The 20000-nt window shown below is 37.1% G+C and overlaps 1 protein-coding gene across 1 annotated transcript in view; it reads right to left on the reverse strand.

Moving 5' to 3' along the window:
- The window catches only part of PLXNA4 (plexin A4), a 2762645-nt gene that overhangs the window by 163804 nt on the left and 2578841 nt on the right, over positions 1-20000 (reverse strand). The window contains exon 26 of the mRNA XM_044064236.1: positions 9013-9116. Within this exon, the coding sequence (XP_043920171.1) occupies positions 9013-9116 (104 nt within the window). The remainder of the gene's footprint in view (positions 1-9012; positions 9117-20000) is intronic.

The following is a 20000-nucleotide window of genomic DNA, read 5'->3' on the forward strand; positions in this document are numbered from 1 at the left end:
TAGAGCCATACTGCAGAATTACAGACCCGTGTATTCATCACCATTTGGGACAATGTACAAATAATTAGCCTCATAACTCTCCCTAACTGAATTTAAACACTTTGTGGCCCTGAAACACATTAGGTTAAAAGTGCAAGGAATAATCTAAGAAACACTTTAAACTCTGTGTAAATATTCTTGGTTTATAACCCCCCTCAGATCTGTATTACTTGCTTATTAACTACTGTTCACTCACCATTTATGAAGCTGTTTTCATTTATAACACCTTAAAGTACAGCTGTGATTGAAAACATAGGTGACTTACTAGACATATTCTTCAATAAAAATGGCAGCTCTATTTTAGAACAGACTATGAAGATATATTTACTTCTGTCCTGATACAAACAATAGATGGATATAATTTTCAGACTTGCAGTTCATCTGTCTTATTTCCTCTAATCTAATGTGAAAGAAGAATATATCAGGGACAGCAGAGGAAAACTGGAGGGCCAAGCTAGAAAAATAGGCACATAAAGGCTTTCCACCTCATCATTTACAGGTAAGCTATATCATTTACTACAAAGGCAGAAAGGACACATTAACTACTCCATTTATTGTTCAATACTTCTTTCATGACTGGTTTACTCAGGCTGTTTTGCCTCATATGTAGTCTCAATTTTGCTGAAGAACAAAAACACTTGGATATCACTCAGACACATCAATATGCCAAATTTAGATTTCATGGAAAGATTTGCAATACAAAACAAGCCCAAAATCTACTGTTCACAATAGTGCAATGGCTTTTAAAGAGAAATCTGTTTGTAAAGATGCTTGGATTAATTACTTTTCCACTATTTTTCTAGATCGCCTAAATTATTTTTCTAGCAATTACAAACAGCACATAATGCCCTGTTGCTGTTAGTAATGTCAAGTCAGCTTTGAAAACTGCAACAAAAAATAAATACATAAATAACTTTTGCAGTACATCACTTTCTGTAGTTTTGCAACACATTTTATTTCAAATTAATGCGTATTTCACTTTCTTTTTTAATTTGTTAGCCATGCAAATAGGGCATTTTGCACCATGTCCTGGGGCATAAGCAAGTATACAAATAAAAAGTAATACTAGCGCACTACATAATCCAAACAATATTACAATCAAATTCAGAGCCAAGTAGAGAATATATAAATTTGCAAAATTTCACATTTGGTTGCAAATGTTTCCATTTAATACAATGCATAACACAACCTTCAGGCAGTAAATTGTAGTCCCAAAACTCCTTTTCTTACAAATTTGCATATGTCTAAAAGAATAAATTACATTAACTTTGATGCATTTTTTTGTTAATGTGGCAGTAGCAGAGGTGACAAGTGTTTCAGTAAAGAAAAGTAGACAGTCTTTGAGTTCAGAGACAAAGAAAATTAATGGTGTTGAGAAGTACAGTGCAAAGGTGTAACCGAAAGAGAGGGTATTACAAACCTTGACATGTTATTGGTTCAGAAAGGCATGTTTGTTTTGTTCTGAAGGTATTATCTATACTGCTAAGTAGTTCATTTAAAAACAATTTGCAAATGACAGAGTCCAAGTAGTTAAAAAGCCAAACACCTTAGGAAAGGTTAATATTGGAAGTCCTTGCCATTTTGAGGTCTTGGGGATTAATCAGAATGGAAGTATAAGGATTCATCTGCCTGTGTAAGGCAATGGTCCATAGTCTGACCTTTCAGGATTCAATCACAAATGGTGAGTGTGTGTGTACGTGTCTTTGAGTGACTGCATATGTGAAAGAGACTGAATGAAGGAGGTGCCTCTGCCAGCGCAATGCAAGGCAGACAGAGGTGAATGCCACAGCAATACCACATGATTCATAAACATGCAACTTAGCTGATAATGAGGCATTTCAGCTATTTGGTCTCTGAATTGCAATTTTTCTTGACAGCAAAGAGTGGCCTTTTTTGCAGCTTCAGTTTATACTTCTTTATCATAGGATTATAAGGGATTACTAGGCTATCAATCCTTGGGATTTTTTAAGCCTAAGCATGCTTCCCAAAAACATTAACCCAGTTTGGGTCTTATAGGTTTTTGTGCGGGCAAATATAGTATCAGCATGGGTGGTCAAGCATACACAAGGTACCTCTCTCTAACAAGAGACACAGGTGCCAGACTAGGTAAGTTTATGTTTTTTCCATCCACTGATCTAAGCTACACTTGAGTAAGTGCAATGTGGATGGGAATCCTGTCTCACAGAAGGGGCAATCTCTGAGATACATATCTGTCCCTCCAGCATGTCTTATTTATGTTACAGATGAGGTTTAGGTCCCTGGATTGCGTGTTTCTAATGTTATATGTTTTGCAGATATCCAACATGCCCATTAAGGTTGGATCAGAGGATGATTTGTAGGTCAAACACAGATCATCCCACAGCAACCTGTAGAAGAATGAGTACAAGGATAAAGTTCGGAATGGTCTGCATACAATGTGTTGCCTAAACCATGCAGTCTTTTTATGAGAAACCTCTTCTGACATTTCTGTTGTTAAGTATGTCTACTCTGGTACATACCAAAAGTGGCACTGTAGTCTGCGATCGGTCTAATGAGGGCTGAGTATATCATAATAATGATATCCTCGGACCTTGATGCCATATTGATGCCTATAAGTTGTACAACATAAAATGGATGGATACAAAAAGGCCAAAGGCAAAGTCACTGTCTAGATGCATTCCCAAATCCCTGACCATTGGACGTACACCCATCAGTACATTATCAATGTGGTAATTTGTGGGGATAGCTATCTTTCCTAAAACTAGCGAGATGTAGACTATGACTCTGGAGTGAATTATTAGTCAATGTCAGGCCTTTTGGAGGGTATTTATGTCTTGGAGGTTTTCAATGACTGCATCTAGTTTGTGACTGTCTGTGAACTTGGTCAGACAGAGGCCTTTGATACTAGCCTTTCTGAATCCCATCCAAGATCTTGTTTGACTCAGGCAGGCCTTATGTGCTTTTTTTTGTTGTTGAATTAGGTACAATACTCTGTTTCCCCAATAATCCACATTTTTGCAGAGCCACTTTTGCCATACTGCTCAACCACTCAAACAAACTATGACTCGCCATTTTACTTTGGTCACATGTGTAATAAAAAAAAGAAGGTTTAAGACATAATTATATTCTATAGTGATAAACAATTTCTTTCTTGCTGGGGGTCCAATTTGTTTTCTGATAATATTTCTGAAGCTGTCCATAACTCTAAACTCATCACTGAGTCTTACCAGAAGACAACCCTATGCATAAATATTTGTAATTAGAAATTACTTCAAAGCTCTTGTAATAGACATAATAAAAATCCCCACAATGCAAAAGTTGCACATCAAAGCTACTAGCGTGAGTCTTCTGGAATTAAGTCTAGCAGTTCACATTATCTTGATGGCTATTATTTGTTTCCAAGGTTTTCTAGAAGAAGACCAAGTGCCCTAACATACTGTCTGCAAAGAATGTGGTATAACCATCAATGCCAAAGCATTTAACTTGATTTGTATCTGTATTTTACATTTACCTCCTGAAATAGGGTGACACAGTCAAACTAAAAAATAAAAGCATGCCATAAATATAAGGTTATGATGGATGATAAAAAATAAGGACTTGAAAAATATACTGTAATGAGGTAAGTAACAAAGATGTGCTAAAGTCATGGGCATAGAATCTAAGTAAACTGATCCAAGGAAAGTACTGCTTCCTTTAATTCAGTACTGTACTTCTGTCAGGTGCATAAGGAGAACAACTTCACTATTTCTATCTTACAATGAATAAATATATTTCAGTAAGTTGAGATATGAAATATTATAACTAAAATATCTAGTAAATGCAACATCATAGACTAAAAATAGTTATTAAAAACACATCATCAGGCACTATACACTACCCTCAGTATGGAACCTGATTCCTGTAAATGCAAGGGAACAAGAAACTCTGACCTGTTCAAAAAACAAGTTTAGACTCCAAGGTGACGAGAGAGATCCGACCGGTGGTCTAATATGAAAAACTCCTTTTAAAGGCTTTTACAAAGTCTCCATGCCATAAGCTCCACATTCTTCTTCTTCCACATGGAAATTTGAAATGCCAATTGAACTCTGGGTCCAGAATCCAGGGTCCCCGATGCAGTATCTTCAGGAGGAAGGAAAAACCAAATTGCGAGGCCAGAATGGGGGGGCAATGAGGATCGTCCTCCTGTAGTTGTTGTGGCTTTCTGGAGATGACTTCAGAGGAAATGGGAAATGCGTACAGGAGTCCCACTCTGCCCACTGCCAAATTCATGGCCTCTCTCTGCATAGCTGATAGGACTTGGTTCCCCTTGCTTGTTTATGTACCCAGACTACCGACATGTGTCCGTCCTGAACTGCATAGTCCCTAGGAAGAAGGGCAAAGGGCAAAGAGCTGAAACACTGCTACTCTGCCTCTGCAGAGGCATGTGTTTGGGAAAGATCCTTGGATCCTTGGTGTTTTTGTTTCCCCATTTCCCCCCGTTGGTGGTTGCCCTTTGGGAAGGGTGTCTGGAAGGGGTGGAAAAGCGACAACGACAAGAGAACAGAGTCTTTCCCTCTTGTTCACTCCTTTACTTTCTTTACTTTAGGACCCAAAAAGTCCATCAAATACTAGATCCCTCTGTAAACATGTAAAATGAGTCAAATAGTTCAGGAGCATAGATAAAGCTTCCACTGATGTGGTTGTCTGGGTAGACAACACCTTCCTCATCAAGGTCAATGCTCCCGGGTCCCGCGTCGAAGAGTCCCGGTTCGAGGAAATGGGAAGAATCACGGGCACGAGGGCACGAAGGCATCGACCCGGATCCTTCGCGCCGAGGCCGCGCCCCGAGCCGAGGGAGAGTCGGAACCACGATTCTCAGCACGGAACCTCCGAGACCCGATGTCGGTTCGTCCGAGTGCGAGACTCGGAACAGCAGAGTGGAGCGGGACTGGAGAGAAGGGCGGTTCAATCACCGAGGGCTCCACTCCAGGTAGATCAGCAGATTCGGCTCCAAAGGAGGAGCTCGGTCTGAAGGAGAAGGGAGAGGAGATGATGGAAGACACCAAGGACACCAACTGGGAAACACCAACTGGGTGGAAACCGAAATAGGGTTTTGGAGCAGTCGATGCGATCCAAGAAGTTTGCACCGAGATCCCACATTGGAATCCCGAAAGTTTGGAGAAGAAATGGGTGACCAAGGAGAACTTTCAAGCGACCGGACCTCAACAAGATACGGCGGAAGGAGGAATCAGACACCGGTTGAACACTCGGCGAAGCCCGAAGAACGTTGAGGGGTGAACTCGGAGCCCGCCCACTGACGGGCTCCGTGAACTTGGGCTTGAGCGTCTTCGGAACTTGCCTGGTCCAGATTCCTTTCCTTCAATGCCTCCTGGAAAGAGCGGTCCAAATAGACTCTGTAAGACTGTTTCCTATCCTCTGTCTGTCATGACCTCCTGCGCCTATCTGTCAGATGAGGCAGTCCTCTTCCAAGGCAGTAGGCGCGCCAACTAGGGTTGTCAGAGTGGAGAGGCGTCTGGCACCAAAACTAGGCTTGAACACTGACTTCACCTTCACCAGACATTCTCTAGGAAAGAGACAAAAATTGGAGCAGAAAAAATCCGTTTCTCAGACAGAATAAAAAAGAAAGAAAAATCAGTAAATAATTCATATCCTCAAATAGGTTAAAGTTTGAAGGGAAAATTGGCGAAATATATTAAACCGATCCTAAACCCATACATGGGTGTATGAAGGGGTGACCAACAACACGAGACCACAACACAATCATACAAATAATACAGAAAAACATCAGAATCTAATAAAATATAACAAAATAAAGTTATATCTTTAGCTTACTCTCGAGCTCTAGCTCCCGCCATGCGCAGTATGCAACAGCGGCACTAGATCGATGCTTGATAAAAACACTTTTATGTACACATGGGTTGCACTTGATATCCTATTTTAGCTAGTTAAATGAAAAAAATAAAACATACAGTCTGCATAGTCAAACAAGTTAAACACATTTGTCTTGTGTATCTTTTACACTGCTCAACATACTCACTTGCATTGTTTGTTGTTGCATGAAGCCCAAGGCATGGCTGAAAAAGGTCAACATGTAAGCCAGCCCAGCAGCCATCAAATAGAAATAAATGAATGACTGAATAAATAAACAAATAAAGAAAAAAACACGTGAATAAAATAACATACTTCTGCATCCTTGACTTGGGGAGTGTACCCTATCACAATTTATATATATACATATATATATATATATATATATATATATATATATATATATATATATATATATATATATATATATATATATATATATATGTGTGTGTGTGTGTGTGTGTGTGTGTAGGTCCATAGGATCATAGACAAGGACTAGGCAATCAGTCTGCAGACCATTTCAAATCCAGCCAAAGAATTCTAGTCAAAATTTCCCTCTTGGCTAATGGAGGGGAAGAAAATATAGACTGGGAGAGAATTTGAGGCTGCCCTTCTTAGCATTTAGGTTTACCCTGAAAGTGTTTATGGTGCTATTCTGCTTGACATGTAGTAGAAGTCTGCTCCAGAGGTGAGGGATATGTTTAAATCTATCACACCAATATGTCTTATTTACCTGCTGATGAAGGCTTAGTTTCTCTAACCCAGTATTTGCTGTACCATTACTTCTGTGAAGGAACAGATCATCATATAGGCTTGTATCTTTCATGGCACAAAAGGCTAGACATAAATCTCCATGGAGGAGTGTGTAAGGAACTGACTACAGAGAAAGGGCTGCCAGTGTCTCCTGATAACTAATATTTTTGAAGCCACTGATCTTTTTACTTATGACTCTCTGAGGTCTCTCAACTTGTGTGATATGTTTAGATAAATACATGCCAAAAGGTGCATTATATTCAACAATGGGTCCGATAAGATATGAGTAAAGTGAAATTAATACTTCTCTGGAACTAGAGGAGATGCCTTTGGAAATTAGCTGAAAGATATTAAAGGCCCTCTGAACTTCTGTGGAGACATGATGGTCAAATGAAAAGGAATTATCAACAAGAGTACCCAGTGTCTGATTAGATGGGTGCATCACCTACACAGTAAGTTAAACTATTTTTTTTTACCAAAATGAATTATGATGCATTTTTTTACATATAATTTGAGACCATTGTCCTTGCACCAATTGTTAGCAGGGTCTAAGCCATGTTGGAGCAAGTGTGAGTCAGCTGATGATCGAATAACAACACCCGATTTTCATCTGCAAACTTAGTTAACGACGGACAGAAGTGCTGGCTTGAATGCCTGAGACATATAATGCCAAATAAGAGGGGGCCAAAAATGTAGCCCTGTGGTACACCACTGACAAATGTTTTGCTTTCAGAAGTGACACCTGCTACTCTAACCACATGGGTTCTTGTCAGACAACCAGTTAGCTCCCCATCACACAATATAAGAACTTATGTTCCGGTTTACAAGCCTATCAATATCGCTTGCATGGGGAATAGTGTCAAAGGCCTTGGCCAGGTCTAGATATGATGCATGCACTGTATAACCACTATCCACTGCTTCAGAGGCAGGACCTTCCTTTGATTAAGCCAAACTGATGCGGGTCCAGGGTTGACAGATTTTCAATGTCCAGATTAACAAAATCTGAGATAATACACCCCATAGCTTTACGTATGAGGCTAGTGAGACTAATGGGCTTGAAGTTACCAGAGTCCATGATTGGGTCACCCTTGTGTAATGGCATTACAACAGCTATTTTCCAGGCTTCAGGAATGTAACAAGTGGAGAGGCTTAGATTAATGAGTTTAAGAAGTCGTTCAGAAAGGTCATGCTTAGCACGGATAATCAGGCAACCTGGTATGTTATCATGGCCCATGGTTGAAGTATTCTTAATTTCTGAAAGGGCTGTGAGAACTTATTCCATAGTAATAAAAGGAGGTGGCTGAAATTGTGGAACTTGTGAGATAGATATAACAGGGGGGAAATTTGCAGTGATTTTGTTAGCTAGGACATTAGCTATTTCCTTTGAGACCGAGAGTTTAATATTATTGTGGACTAGCTCCAAATACTGGTTAAAGAAAGATTTTCAGTTGTTTTTGGTTTTAGCTCACTCATCCTCAGCAGGAGGATGGCTGCTAGGTCCATGGACCTAGGGATACATAGCAGTAGTTCATGCTGTGTTGGGTACAAACTTGTTTGCTGACCCAAGGAATCAGAGGTGTGAGTGGGATCATACATACATACCTCCTCCTGCTTACCAGACAATGATGGCGAGTCTGCAGACAAACTAAAACTAAAGTAGTATTTGAGATTCCCCAAACTGGCACACTCTCTGCCATCAAACTTTTGCAGCTGGGGGAATAAATGGGCTGACAACGATTTTGAGGCAGGAGCAGATGGGTCAGAGAGTTCTAGTCTACCCTAGTGATACCTGACTCCTGCCTCCATGGAACAAATAGACCGGCAGGGTACACACAGAGGAACAATCAGATAAAGTCACGCAGATGTGGGGAAAGGAGATACAATAGTAGAGAAATATCAGAACAATGACATTACATCAGTAACTATAACCACCTCTCTCTCTTAGTTTTCCAGTCATCAAACAAACAAAGTAAAACAAAATTCTTCACTTAATACATCTAGCATTTGTTATGCTACCATCATTTATTGGAAACTGGAAATGATGACTGTGCCCTGATGTTGCCGGTTTCTCTGAAACACATGTGCTTCAACAGAATATGCTTCGCAAATCAATTTAAACAAGTATGATAAAGTGATTTTATATCAAGGGTAAAACACTGAGGGAAAAATCTATTAAATATGGGCATGTTTTACAAGGAAACAGGATGGTTATCTATAAATAAGCAGCTGAGAGGTGGAAGCACACACACAGGAAAACAAATGAAGTGTGGGGAAAGATAAGTAAAGAACAAAAACTAATGAACAACAACAAAAAAAGATAAATCAATTGCAATCTGCCTCTGATCATAATGGCTGATTGTTACAATATATTACCTGATAATGTGCTAAAGTGTTGAGACGCTTCCAATCATTCTCAATCTTTGTGGTGATGTCTTCGTCCTGCAGGATCATGCGAGCTGCTCGACCCTGACGCCACTCTACACAAGGTGAAAGATGAATTAAAGGCATTAAAATAAGGACTATGCAGGTTAGCAGGTAAATGAGCAGGGCTCTTACATTTATGGATATGTGTCTGTGTGAATGTGCGCGCATGCATGTGTGTATATTCATGGGCAAGTGCTTGTGTGTATGCATTCGAGTGTGTGTGTCTGTCACCTCATATCTTAAATAAACAAAAAGTGACGTTGCAACTGTGAAGTAACCTATTTAGCCTGGCCTCTTTTCTCATTTCTCCCCAAATTTTATTTTCACTAAACAGATGTAAAATACTTGCATGCTAATGCTCTTGTATTATTGGATTTAGCTGTCTAACCAACACACAAATATACACACACTCACTGTACATTTGCTGAGTGATTTTTTTTGTAAGGTTTACAACAGAAAACAGGCTAAAACTACACAAAAATAAATAAATGAATACGTGAATAAATGTATAAATTTTACACATTTGTTTCATGACATTTTTTATCCTGAAACATAAATAAAAAGGTATTATGTGATTTTGTAGTCATAAAAATTTTGTAAATTGTAAGATCCATTTTGCTATGCTATGTTATATTTACAAAAATGTTTCATCTCTACAAAAGGAATCCAACTTTCAGTTTGCATGTTATTGCTGTGTTGCATCCTCAGTGCTTACTCTCAAAAGTAGCTTTGTAATAGCTGGACAAATGCATTAATGAAAAAGAAAAAAACAAATATTAACAAGGTTTATTTCAAGTGACACATTTAAAGCTACTATTTAGTTGTTCACCTCCACTCTGCTACTCGCTTGAGACATGAAGTACTTTAACTGCCAGGAGCTTGGTAGGTTAATAACCTCTGTAATAAAGTTTTCCAATACTTCTAAAATTCAATAATTGTATTTAATGCAGTGCCTTATGTATGTATGTTGGCATGTATGTATCACGGTCCAAGTACTTCCAGCACAGAAACACGGTTGAGGTGTAAACATAGTCACTTGTTCCCAGCCTACATAGAATGCCAAAAATACAAAAACACCCTTTACTATTGCCACTCCACACTACAGTAGCTGGGGAAGATGGCTTACCAAGCCCTTATCTGTTTACATATAGAAAGAATTGTGATCTCTCTTAGACAAATATGCTATAGTATTGAGGGATACCAAGCGATTTTTGCAAGCCCTCTATTGTGAGACTAGGGACAGTCATAACATTGGCTCAAGATATATGGCAACACTGGACGTTACATCCTTATTTTTCATTATCCCCAATGAACAAGGGATTGGGATGGTTAGACAATTCTTGTTAAACATAGTGCATATGAAATGAAGACAACTGAATTCATGTTTTCCTTTAGAGATGGTATTGAATTTCAATGTTTTTATTTTGATCATACTTATTATTTACAGACTGCTGGTGTAGCTATGCACTTTTGGTGCCAATAGCAATGCCGATATGGTCATGGCACAGTGGGAATTAGTCAGTGTATTAGGATCCACTGAGTATGCACCTTATATTCACTTTTACTGATGATTTGTTGATGATGTGTTTTTATTATGGAGAGGTAGTTTGCTAGAGCTAGAAAGGTTGACTGGCCATATACATAGGAGCAGTTCTTTTCTTAGATTTACTGTGCATTATTCTTCAATCAGCAAAGACTTTTTAGATGTGTGAGTGATTAAAGGAGAGGATGGTTAATATTCCACTAGTCTACACAGAGAAGAGTGTCATCAGGTAGCGCTACTTCACAGTTCGAGCATGCACCCTAATCATATTTTTGGGAATATAGTTAAAGGTCAGGCAATGACAGTCTCCTGATTACATGTAGATGAAAGTGAATTTAAAGGAAGTTTGTGTAGTTTGCATTATGGTTTCTGTAGAAGGGGGGTATGGTGACAATAATTTTTTTCGAGGGGTTGATTCAGCCCACAAGAAGTACAGAAGCCAAACCCTATTTTTCATCTCCGCTTAGATATAAGAGACATAAAAGAATAAACCAAACAGGACAGCTAGCTGTCCCTCTTGTTTACAGTAGTGATACTGAATCCCTTAAAAAAAATCCTTGAAAAGAATTGGAAAATTTTACAGACAGACAAAGGCATTAAGACAGTAGTAGGACCAGTCCCTAGATTTTACTATAAAAATAAGAAGTCATTGAAAAGAAGGTTGTGCTATCCCAATGATACACAGGTGGATTTAGCAGAAAAAGCAGATTTATGCATTGTTACGTGCCATGCCTGCTCATATTGTGGTTATATTGCTGGAAGTGCAATATTTCCTCATCCAGATAATGGAAGGGTATATAGATTTTTGGTAATACTAAGAAAATAGTTTATCTTGCTCACTATATAGTACGTAGCTTATTCTATATTGGAAAAACCAATAGGAGGTTATGGGAAAGAATTAGAGATCATGTATATTGTGCCCATAAGGGTCATACTTTTAGTGTCATCCAAACACATGAATGAATACACAGAATCAGTGGACAATTACATATTTTTCAAGTTTTATTGATTGAAAACATTATGGATAATGAATGATTAGGTGATATATGCAATAACACTGAGAGGGTGGAGCTAATGTCGATCTTCAGACTTAGATCAACATTGTGGGTCACTTTAATGATCACTTGACATTGAAACCGATACTGAAAGCTCGTAGGTTGAAGAGGTGAGACCTCTCAACTGTCCCTGATTTTCAGGGACATCACTGATTTTGACTAAGATTGTAGGTCTGTCCCTCTTAATCCCTCTTAAAACTGGTGACTGCTGAAGAAAAGATGGTGATTTGTCCTTAAGAAATAATGATAGTAATTCAGATGTTTTACGTGAGAAAATCTATATTAATCCACATTCTTTTAATCTGCAACTGTTTCAAGCTAATAGTACAAATATTTTAAAAATGTCCCTGATTGTCCCTGATTATTTGAGGATTTGTCCCTGATTCTGTTGAGATTTGTCTCTGATCGGTTGAGAGATGTGAGATCGGCATAAGTTCTACTTTTTATTTTCAATTTTACTTTATACTAATGTTCAAGTATTTGATATATATCAATAATAAATAACTAGGATTGATGTTCTGGAGATTTTATGATTTCCTTAGTGAGCTAAGAATTACCTTGTTTGTATCGTAGCAACACTGAATGTACTTTTCGTGATTGGTTGTTGTTTGGCTTTCTATTATTATTTAAATATTTTTTAATGTGTGTTTTATTATGGCCTGAAGAGGTGATGAAAGTCACAAAAGCTCTTACCTAAGAATAAAGTAATTTTTAATAGAGTCGTTGGTTGATATTGTTATCATTCAGGGCCTAAATTTATACCTCAACCATGTTTTATTCTGGAATTACAGTTTATCTTTATCCTACACAGTTAACTGACAGGGGAATTTTATATATTTCCATTCATGAATGTATGTATGTATGTATACCAATGTGTATGTATTTGTGTACTATAAAGAATCAGAACAATGCACATCCATATCTGTATGTATGTATATTGATGTATATGTATTTGTGCACTATACAGAATCACAACACTGCACATCCACATCTGTATGTATGTATGTATGTATATTGATGTGTGTGTATTTGTGTACTATATCAAATCACAACAATGCATACCCATATCTGTGCAACTGCAAAGAACTGGTTTTACTGTAGTGAGACCACTCTCTTAATACTTGTGTTCAACACATATCTGGCCTTCAGACTCACAAATAACTTTGGCAGGGCATCTATGGTTAGTAGGGATATAATTATATCATAACAAATCCCTCCTGATCCCTACCTAGAACTTCTAGAGGCACAGGTTACACCACATAAATCTAATTAAACAGTCACTGCTAGCTACAGGTCACCTTAAATGTCTTCTGTTGACCAGAATAATTACCTAAATACTTTAGATGAAATCATTCTCAACCCATTGCTTTGAAAGGTGATTTTAACTATCCAAACAAAACAGGCATGCCTATGACAAAAAAAAAAACACTTTTGCCCAATTCTTTCTATACTCTCTTGGTATTAACCCAACAGAATAAATTTTCCATCTTCCCACTAGAGGCTGAAACATCTCACAAATATAACTCCTTCTTAAACCTCACCCTTTGTCTTCCCCTCCCTAGTTAAATCTGACTACATATCCATTACCTTTCCCTTCTTCAAAAATACTTTCAGCCCTGTAATTGCCTTTAGAGACCTAAATAAATTTCAAAGTAACTCACACATATAAACCCTATTGCCAAACTGCCCATCTAAGCCTCCTTTTTCTACATCCACCTAAACAGCTTTGTTGAGGAATGCATTCCTACCTGCTCTAAATATAGTGGGAAATTTAAGAACAAACTCTTGTGATGGAATGCACATTTCAAATTAAATACATCTCCATCTCCCCACCTCTAAAAAGCACTCAAACATCTAACAAACATGTTTTAAATGTACTATTAGAAAGCAAAAATGTCACTGTGAACTCATGTAGTTACTTCTACCAAAGGTAACTAGAAATTCTTCCTCAACTATGCTCTGCACTTGGCTACAATTATTTATTTATTTATTCATCTTTGTTTATCAGGAAAGTCGAACTGGGTAATACCCATTTTCAGTGCAGGCCTGGGAAGAAAAACTCCATTTGCTTACATTGCATTATATTAAGTTCCAGTAAAACACAGAAAAGACACATTTCTATTTACATTTCTACACAAACAGTTGCTACGTTTATATATTCTAAGATTTCACAGAGGTGGAAATTACTAATTCATAATACAATCCACTTGTGTTCCAAGGAGAAAGAAAAAACAAAACCTCAATATCCTAGCAGATAAAGTGATCTGCACATTTATTTTGCCCACCAACATATTTATTCATCCTCTCCCTCAAACTTCCTCACCAAAATTAAAACTAACAAAGTTCTTTTAGACCTATACAAAACTAAATACTCCATTTCCATGGGCTCTGATGTAACACTGCATTGTCTACTTATAAGCACTAAATGTAGTCTGACTGAGCATCTCATCAACTTTTTAAACCTTAGCCTATCCAGAGGTTATGTTTCCAATGTCTGGAGAACTGCCAGTCTGAACCCACTACAGAAGGGTGGCACTACCACTGAACAGGCAATAAGAGACCCAACAGTCACAAAAGTCATACTTATGTCTATGAAGTATATAATATCCATGCTTATTCATACAGGCAAAAGTAACCTTTCAGGCCATTTATACAAACAATCTGGCTTTGTCAAGGAAAGATCCTGTTTACGTAATTTTGTAAAATTATTTAAAAAGGTCACTGAAGCTATGACCAATGGCATCCCCTGTCAAAATGCCTACCTTGACTTTACCAAAGCCTTCAATACAATACAATACTTTATGCAGGTGGTCATGATAATAAGGGAATGTAGAAAAGAATATTAGTTAAGCAGAAGTTAAAAATAACAGTTGAAGTTATGGAGTGCCTGTGAAGTGAAGGATTTTGTGTAAAAGGTCTAACACAGATTACATCACAGCATGATGAAATGAGTCCCCAAAGTAAGGAGAAACAGGAAGATCAGGAGACATGTGAAGAAGAAATATGGACATGGGAAAGAAAAAGAGATTTAATATGGTGTATTATTTATGCAAAGGAAAAAGCAAAACTAATCAATACAAAAAGAGCAACACCAAAGATATTTGAAGAGAAACATAGGCAAAGTAATCCAGACATGGAAAATTTTACAATACAAAAAGTAAGAAGACAAAGAGGAAAGGTAGAAAAGGAGATTAGTAATGGAGAGGTTAAAGAAATAGAAACTGAGGTTATGGAGTACCTGCAAAATGAAGGATTCAGTGTAGAAAATCTAATTCAGAAAGCACCACAACAGGATACAGCAATGGACCTCCAAATTAAGGAGAAACCGGTGGAACAGGAAGCAATTGGTCAGGTGCCATATAAAGATATTTTGGAGCCTTTCACAGGAAACCAGTATAAACATTCACTTGAAGTTGGACAAAAAGGGAAGGAACAGGAAACTGTGGAAACTCTGATGCAGTCAATGTTGAGGAGTGATAGGCCAGTATGTTTCTGTATGATAGAGCAATGGATGGCACAGGTTGAAATTTAAGAGAATGTGCCACAGGAAGATGCTATAGAACTTTCCATAAAATGCCCACAGGAAATGGAAAACAAAAAATGTCCCCTCAGTTTAGAAGAAAGTGAGCTAAGAGAAGAGTTGCTTGATCTAATACAGATAGATAGACATATTAAGATCAATGAAAGAAATAGACTGCAGAAGGTCAATAAAACCCAAAAAGTCAGAAGTTTGATAAAACAAATGAATACAGTAATTAGGACTGTTCATAAAGATCCATGGGATATAACAGAAGTAAACAGGATATATTACTGTGAAACTAAATTAATAACTGATAAAGTTCTACTAAAAGAACATAGGGCTGTGAGGGAAAGGAAGGGGAGAAATCGAATACCATTGTGGAAGTATCGGATAGAGAAAACTATAAAGCAATTAAGACAAGAAGTGTCACTGTTAGAAGAGTATATAAGATGGAACAGATCAAAAAAATACTTAGGAAAGATAGGCATGATAAAAGTAATGTGCAGTATTAGACCAGATCAGGATCAACCATGTATTATCACAAATAACAAGTTAAAAATCTCAGCACAGGTGGAAAAACACAGATAAATATAAAGGAAAACAAAAAACAAGGCAAGAGGAATTGAAAGAACACCAGAAAAAGATACATTTTGGAAAAGTATTTATGAAGATCCTGTGGACCATAACAAAGATGCTAAATGGACAGAAGAAGTAAAAGAAAGAATAAGAAGTTTAAAGGTGCAGGATATGAAATGGGACAAAGTTACAGCCAGAGAGAATGAAACAAATTTAAGAAAAGCTTCTAAATGGAAAACCCCAAGCCCAGATGCAGTACCTAACTTCTGGTTAAAAGTATTAATATCTTTACACAAAGATTTAGCCATGAGTAAGAGCTATTTATTTGTGTACCCCTAAAAGACACCAACCTGGCTAATAACAGGAAAACAATGCTCCTACTTAACAGTGAACCTGCAAGCTTAGAACACAGGATCATTTGTTGCTAAATAAAAGTCATAGTGGAGAACTGTAAAAACGGGAAGAATCTAAGTATGGCATGGATTGACTACAAAAAAGCATTTGATAGTATCCCATATTCATGGATAAAAGAGTGCTTAAAACTGTATAAGATACACCCTACACTGATCAGCTTCATTACAGTGACCATGAAACAGTGGCAAACCATTTTGCAAGATAAGGGACAAATTACTATTCCAGGGATAAAAATCCAAAGGGGGATATTCCAGGGTGACTCCCTGTCACTTCTGCTGTTCTGTCTTCCCCTTAAACCTTTAGGTTGTCTACTTAACCGCTTAGGCCATGGCTATAATTTGGCTCCTAGAAAACAAAGTGTAAAGACTTCTCATCTTCTCTTTGTCAATGATTTAAAACTGTACAGTTCATCAGATGAGGAACTGAAGGTACAACTGCAAGTTGTCAAAACTTTTTCAGATGATGTAAGAATTACATTTGGTCTTGATAAATGTACAAAAGCAACCTTTAAAGCAGGAAAACTGCAGCACCAAAAAAAAACATCAGTTTGGGACACGAATGTTATATAAAATAACTTGAGCAAGACTGAGTGTATAAATACATGGGAACTGATGAAGGATCAACAATAAAAACCATGAACAAATGTGAATAAAACTTAGTAAGGAATACTTTAGAAGACTTGAATTAATCTTGAAAACAGTGTCGAAATCTAGAAACAAAATTCAAGCTATAAATCAATTTGCTCTTCCAGTCCTAACTTACAGTTTTGGAGTGATTGACTGGCCCCAAAACGTGTTAGATTAGGCAGGAAAACAAGAAGAATGTTTCATGCTCAGCAAATGATTTATTAAAATCAGTGCATACCAAGATTGCATATTCCCTGTTCTGAAGGAGGGATGATCCTCCGTGAAATTGATTACATGTAGAGATCTGCAATCGTGGGACTGCACACACATCTTCTGACCTCACAAGACCAAAATGTAGTGAAAGTTTTAAAACGTGAGGAGAATAAATCTAAGATGACTTCTCTGCTTAGTCTAGCAGAAGCATATCAGCATCAGGAAGGAATGGAAATCAAACCAAAAGTAGATAAAAATCAGGCAGCAACTGAATGTGCCAAAAACCAAAAGAAAGAATATAAGCTGCAGGACCAGATGAGAAGACAAGAAATGTGGAAAGTTCATAAATATAATTTCAAGTATAGAAAACTTCTGGAAGAACCTCATGTTGATCAGAATCAAATGCAGGAATGGTTAAGGACAGGCAAATTCAAACCAAGAGATGAAAGGTTAATATTAGTGGCACAATATAATACATGTTGGTTAACAAAGAACACATGGATGAAAGAGACAAATGTAGGTTTTGTAAATCAGAACTGGAAACAGTTGCACACCTTGTTGCTGGTTGTGATATATTAATGGCAGAAGGACTGTATACTGAAAGGCATAATAATGTGGCAAGACTGTTGCACTGGGGATTGTGCAAACATTATGGGAATAAAGTAGCTGAAAAACACTGGAAACATGAGCCACAAAGTATTATAAAAAATTATGAAGTTTATATCACATGGGATCATCCATTACCAACAGTTCAAAAGACAGATGCGAGAAAACTGGATATAGTGGTCCATGAAAAGAAGACAAAAGTAGCATTGATCATTGAAATCACCACACCCAGTGACTACAGTATCTTGAATACAGGGAGACACAAAGTTGTAAAATATCAGGATTTGCAGGCAGAAACAAGAGCAATGTAGAAGAAAGATACCCTGGCAGTTCCAATAGTAGCAGGAGCAAAGGGTCTTAGTAAAAGAATCTACAATTGCATTTAGATATGTTACCATTATGTGTAACTCCATACGAACTGCAAAAGAAGTCATTACTGGGCACATTGTGGGTGCTGGGAAGAGCACTTCTGGCTGACATCAAAGATTGAAACAATACTAATTTCATTAACTTTAATCGTACTTTGACTTAGGAATGGGGTCCATTCCTGTCATGGTACTAGAAACCCAAAAGACTTGGAGAAATTAAAAAAGTAGTAATGATAAGCTTACTAAACTTAATGTGGTACTCCATGCAGGTGGTAATGATAAACTTACTAAACTTAATGTGGTACTCCATGCAGGTGGTAATGATAAGCTTACTAAACTTAATGTTTTACTCAACAGAAGTGGTATTAATAAGTTTACTAAACTTAATGTAATACTCTATGTGGGTGGTATTGATAAGTTTACTAAACTTAATGTAATACTCTATGCTGGTAGTACTAATAAACTTGCTAAACTTTACATAATACTCCTTGCAGGAGGTAATGATAAGCTTACTATAGTTAACATGGTACTCCATGCAGTTGGAAATAAGCTTACTAAACTTAATGTGGTAATCCATTTAGGTGGTATTGATAAGCATACTAACTTAATGTGATACTCCATACAGGTGGTAATGGTTAACTTACAAAACTTGATGTGATACTCTATGCAGGTGGTACTGATAAACTTGCTAAGCTTAATGTGGTACTCCACTCAGGTGGTACTGATAAGTTTACTAAACTTAATGTAATAATCTATGCAGGTGGTATGGATAAGTTTACTAAACTTAATGTGATACTCTATGCAGGTAGTACTAATAAACTTACCAAACGTAACATGATACTCTGCAGGTGGTATTGATAAGCTTACTAAACTTTATGTGATACTCCACGCAAGTGATACTGATAAGTTTACTAAACTTAATGTAATACTCTGTGCAAGTGGTAATGATAAACTTACTGAACTTAATGTGATACTCCATGCAGGTGGTAATGATAAGCTTACTAAATTTAACAGGATATTCCATGCAGGTGGTATTGATAAGTTTACTAAACTTAATGTAATACTCTATGCAGAAGATAATGACAGGCTTACTAAACTTAATGTAGTACTTCATACAGGTGGTACTGATAAGTTTACTAAACTTAATGTGATACGCCATACTGATGGTATTAATAAGCTTACTAAACTTAACATGAATTTCTTGCAGGTGGTTATGCTAAGTTTAATACACTTAATGTGATACACCATACAGGTGAGAATGATAAGCTTAATAAACTTAATGTGGTATTCCAAACACACATGGTATTGATACGTTTACTAAACTTGATGTACTACTCCATGCAGGTGGTACTGATAAACTTATTAAACTTAACGTGATACTCCATGCAGGTGATTTTGGTAAGTTTACTAAACTTAATGCAATACTCCATGCAGGTAGTACTGATAAGCTTACTACACTTAATGCTATGCTCCATAAAGGTGGCATTAATAAGGTTACTAAACACAATGTGATACTACATGCAGATGGCATTAATAAGCTTACTAAACTTATTGTGATACTCTATGCAGGTGGTACTGATAAACTTACTGTAATTCTCCATTTAGGTGGTTTCAGTAAGTTTACTAAACTTAATATAATACTCCATGCAGGTAGTATGAATACGCTTACTAAACTTATTGTAATATTCCATGCAGGTGGTATTAATAAGCTTACTAAACTTAACATGATACTCATTGTAGGTGGTTTTGGTAAGTTTAATTAACTTAATGCAAAACTTCATGCAGGTGGTAATGATAAGCTTACTAAACTTAATGTGGTACTCCACACTAGTGGTATTCATAAGTTTACTAAACCTAATGTAATACTCCATGCAGGTGGTACTGACAAACTTACTAAACTTAATGTGATACTCCATGCAGCTTGTTTTGGTAAGTTTCTAAACTTAATGTAATGCTCCATGCAGGTAGTATTGATAAGCTTACTAAACTTAATGCGGTACTCCATGCAGCTGGTTT

The sequence above is a fragment of the Protopterus annectens genome, chromosome 2.part2 (genome assembly GCF_019279795.1).
Source record: "Protopterus annectens isolate FY-2018-M chromosome 2.part2, PAN1.0, whole genome shotgun sequence".
In the NCBI taxonomy this organism is placed as follows: domain Eukaryota; kingdom Metazoa; phylum Chordata; order Ceratodontiformes; family Protopteridae; genus Protopterus; species Protopterus annectens.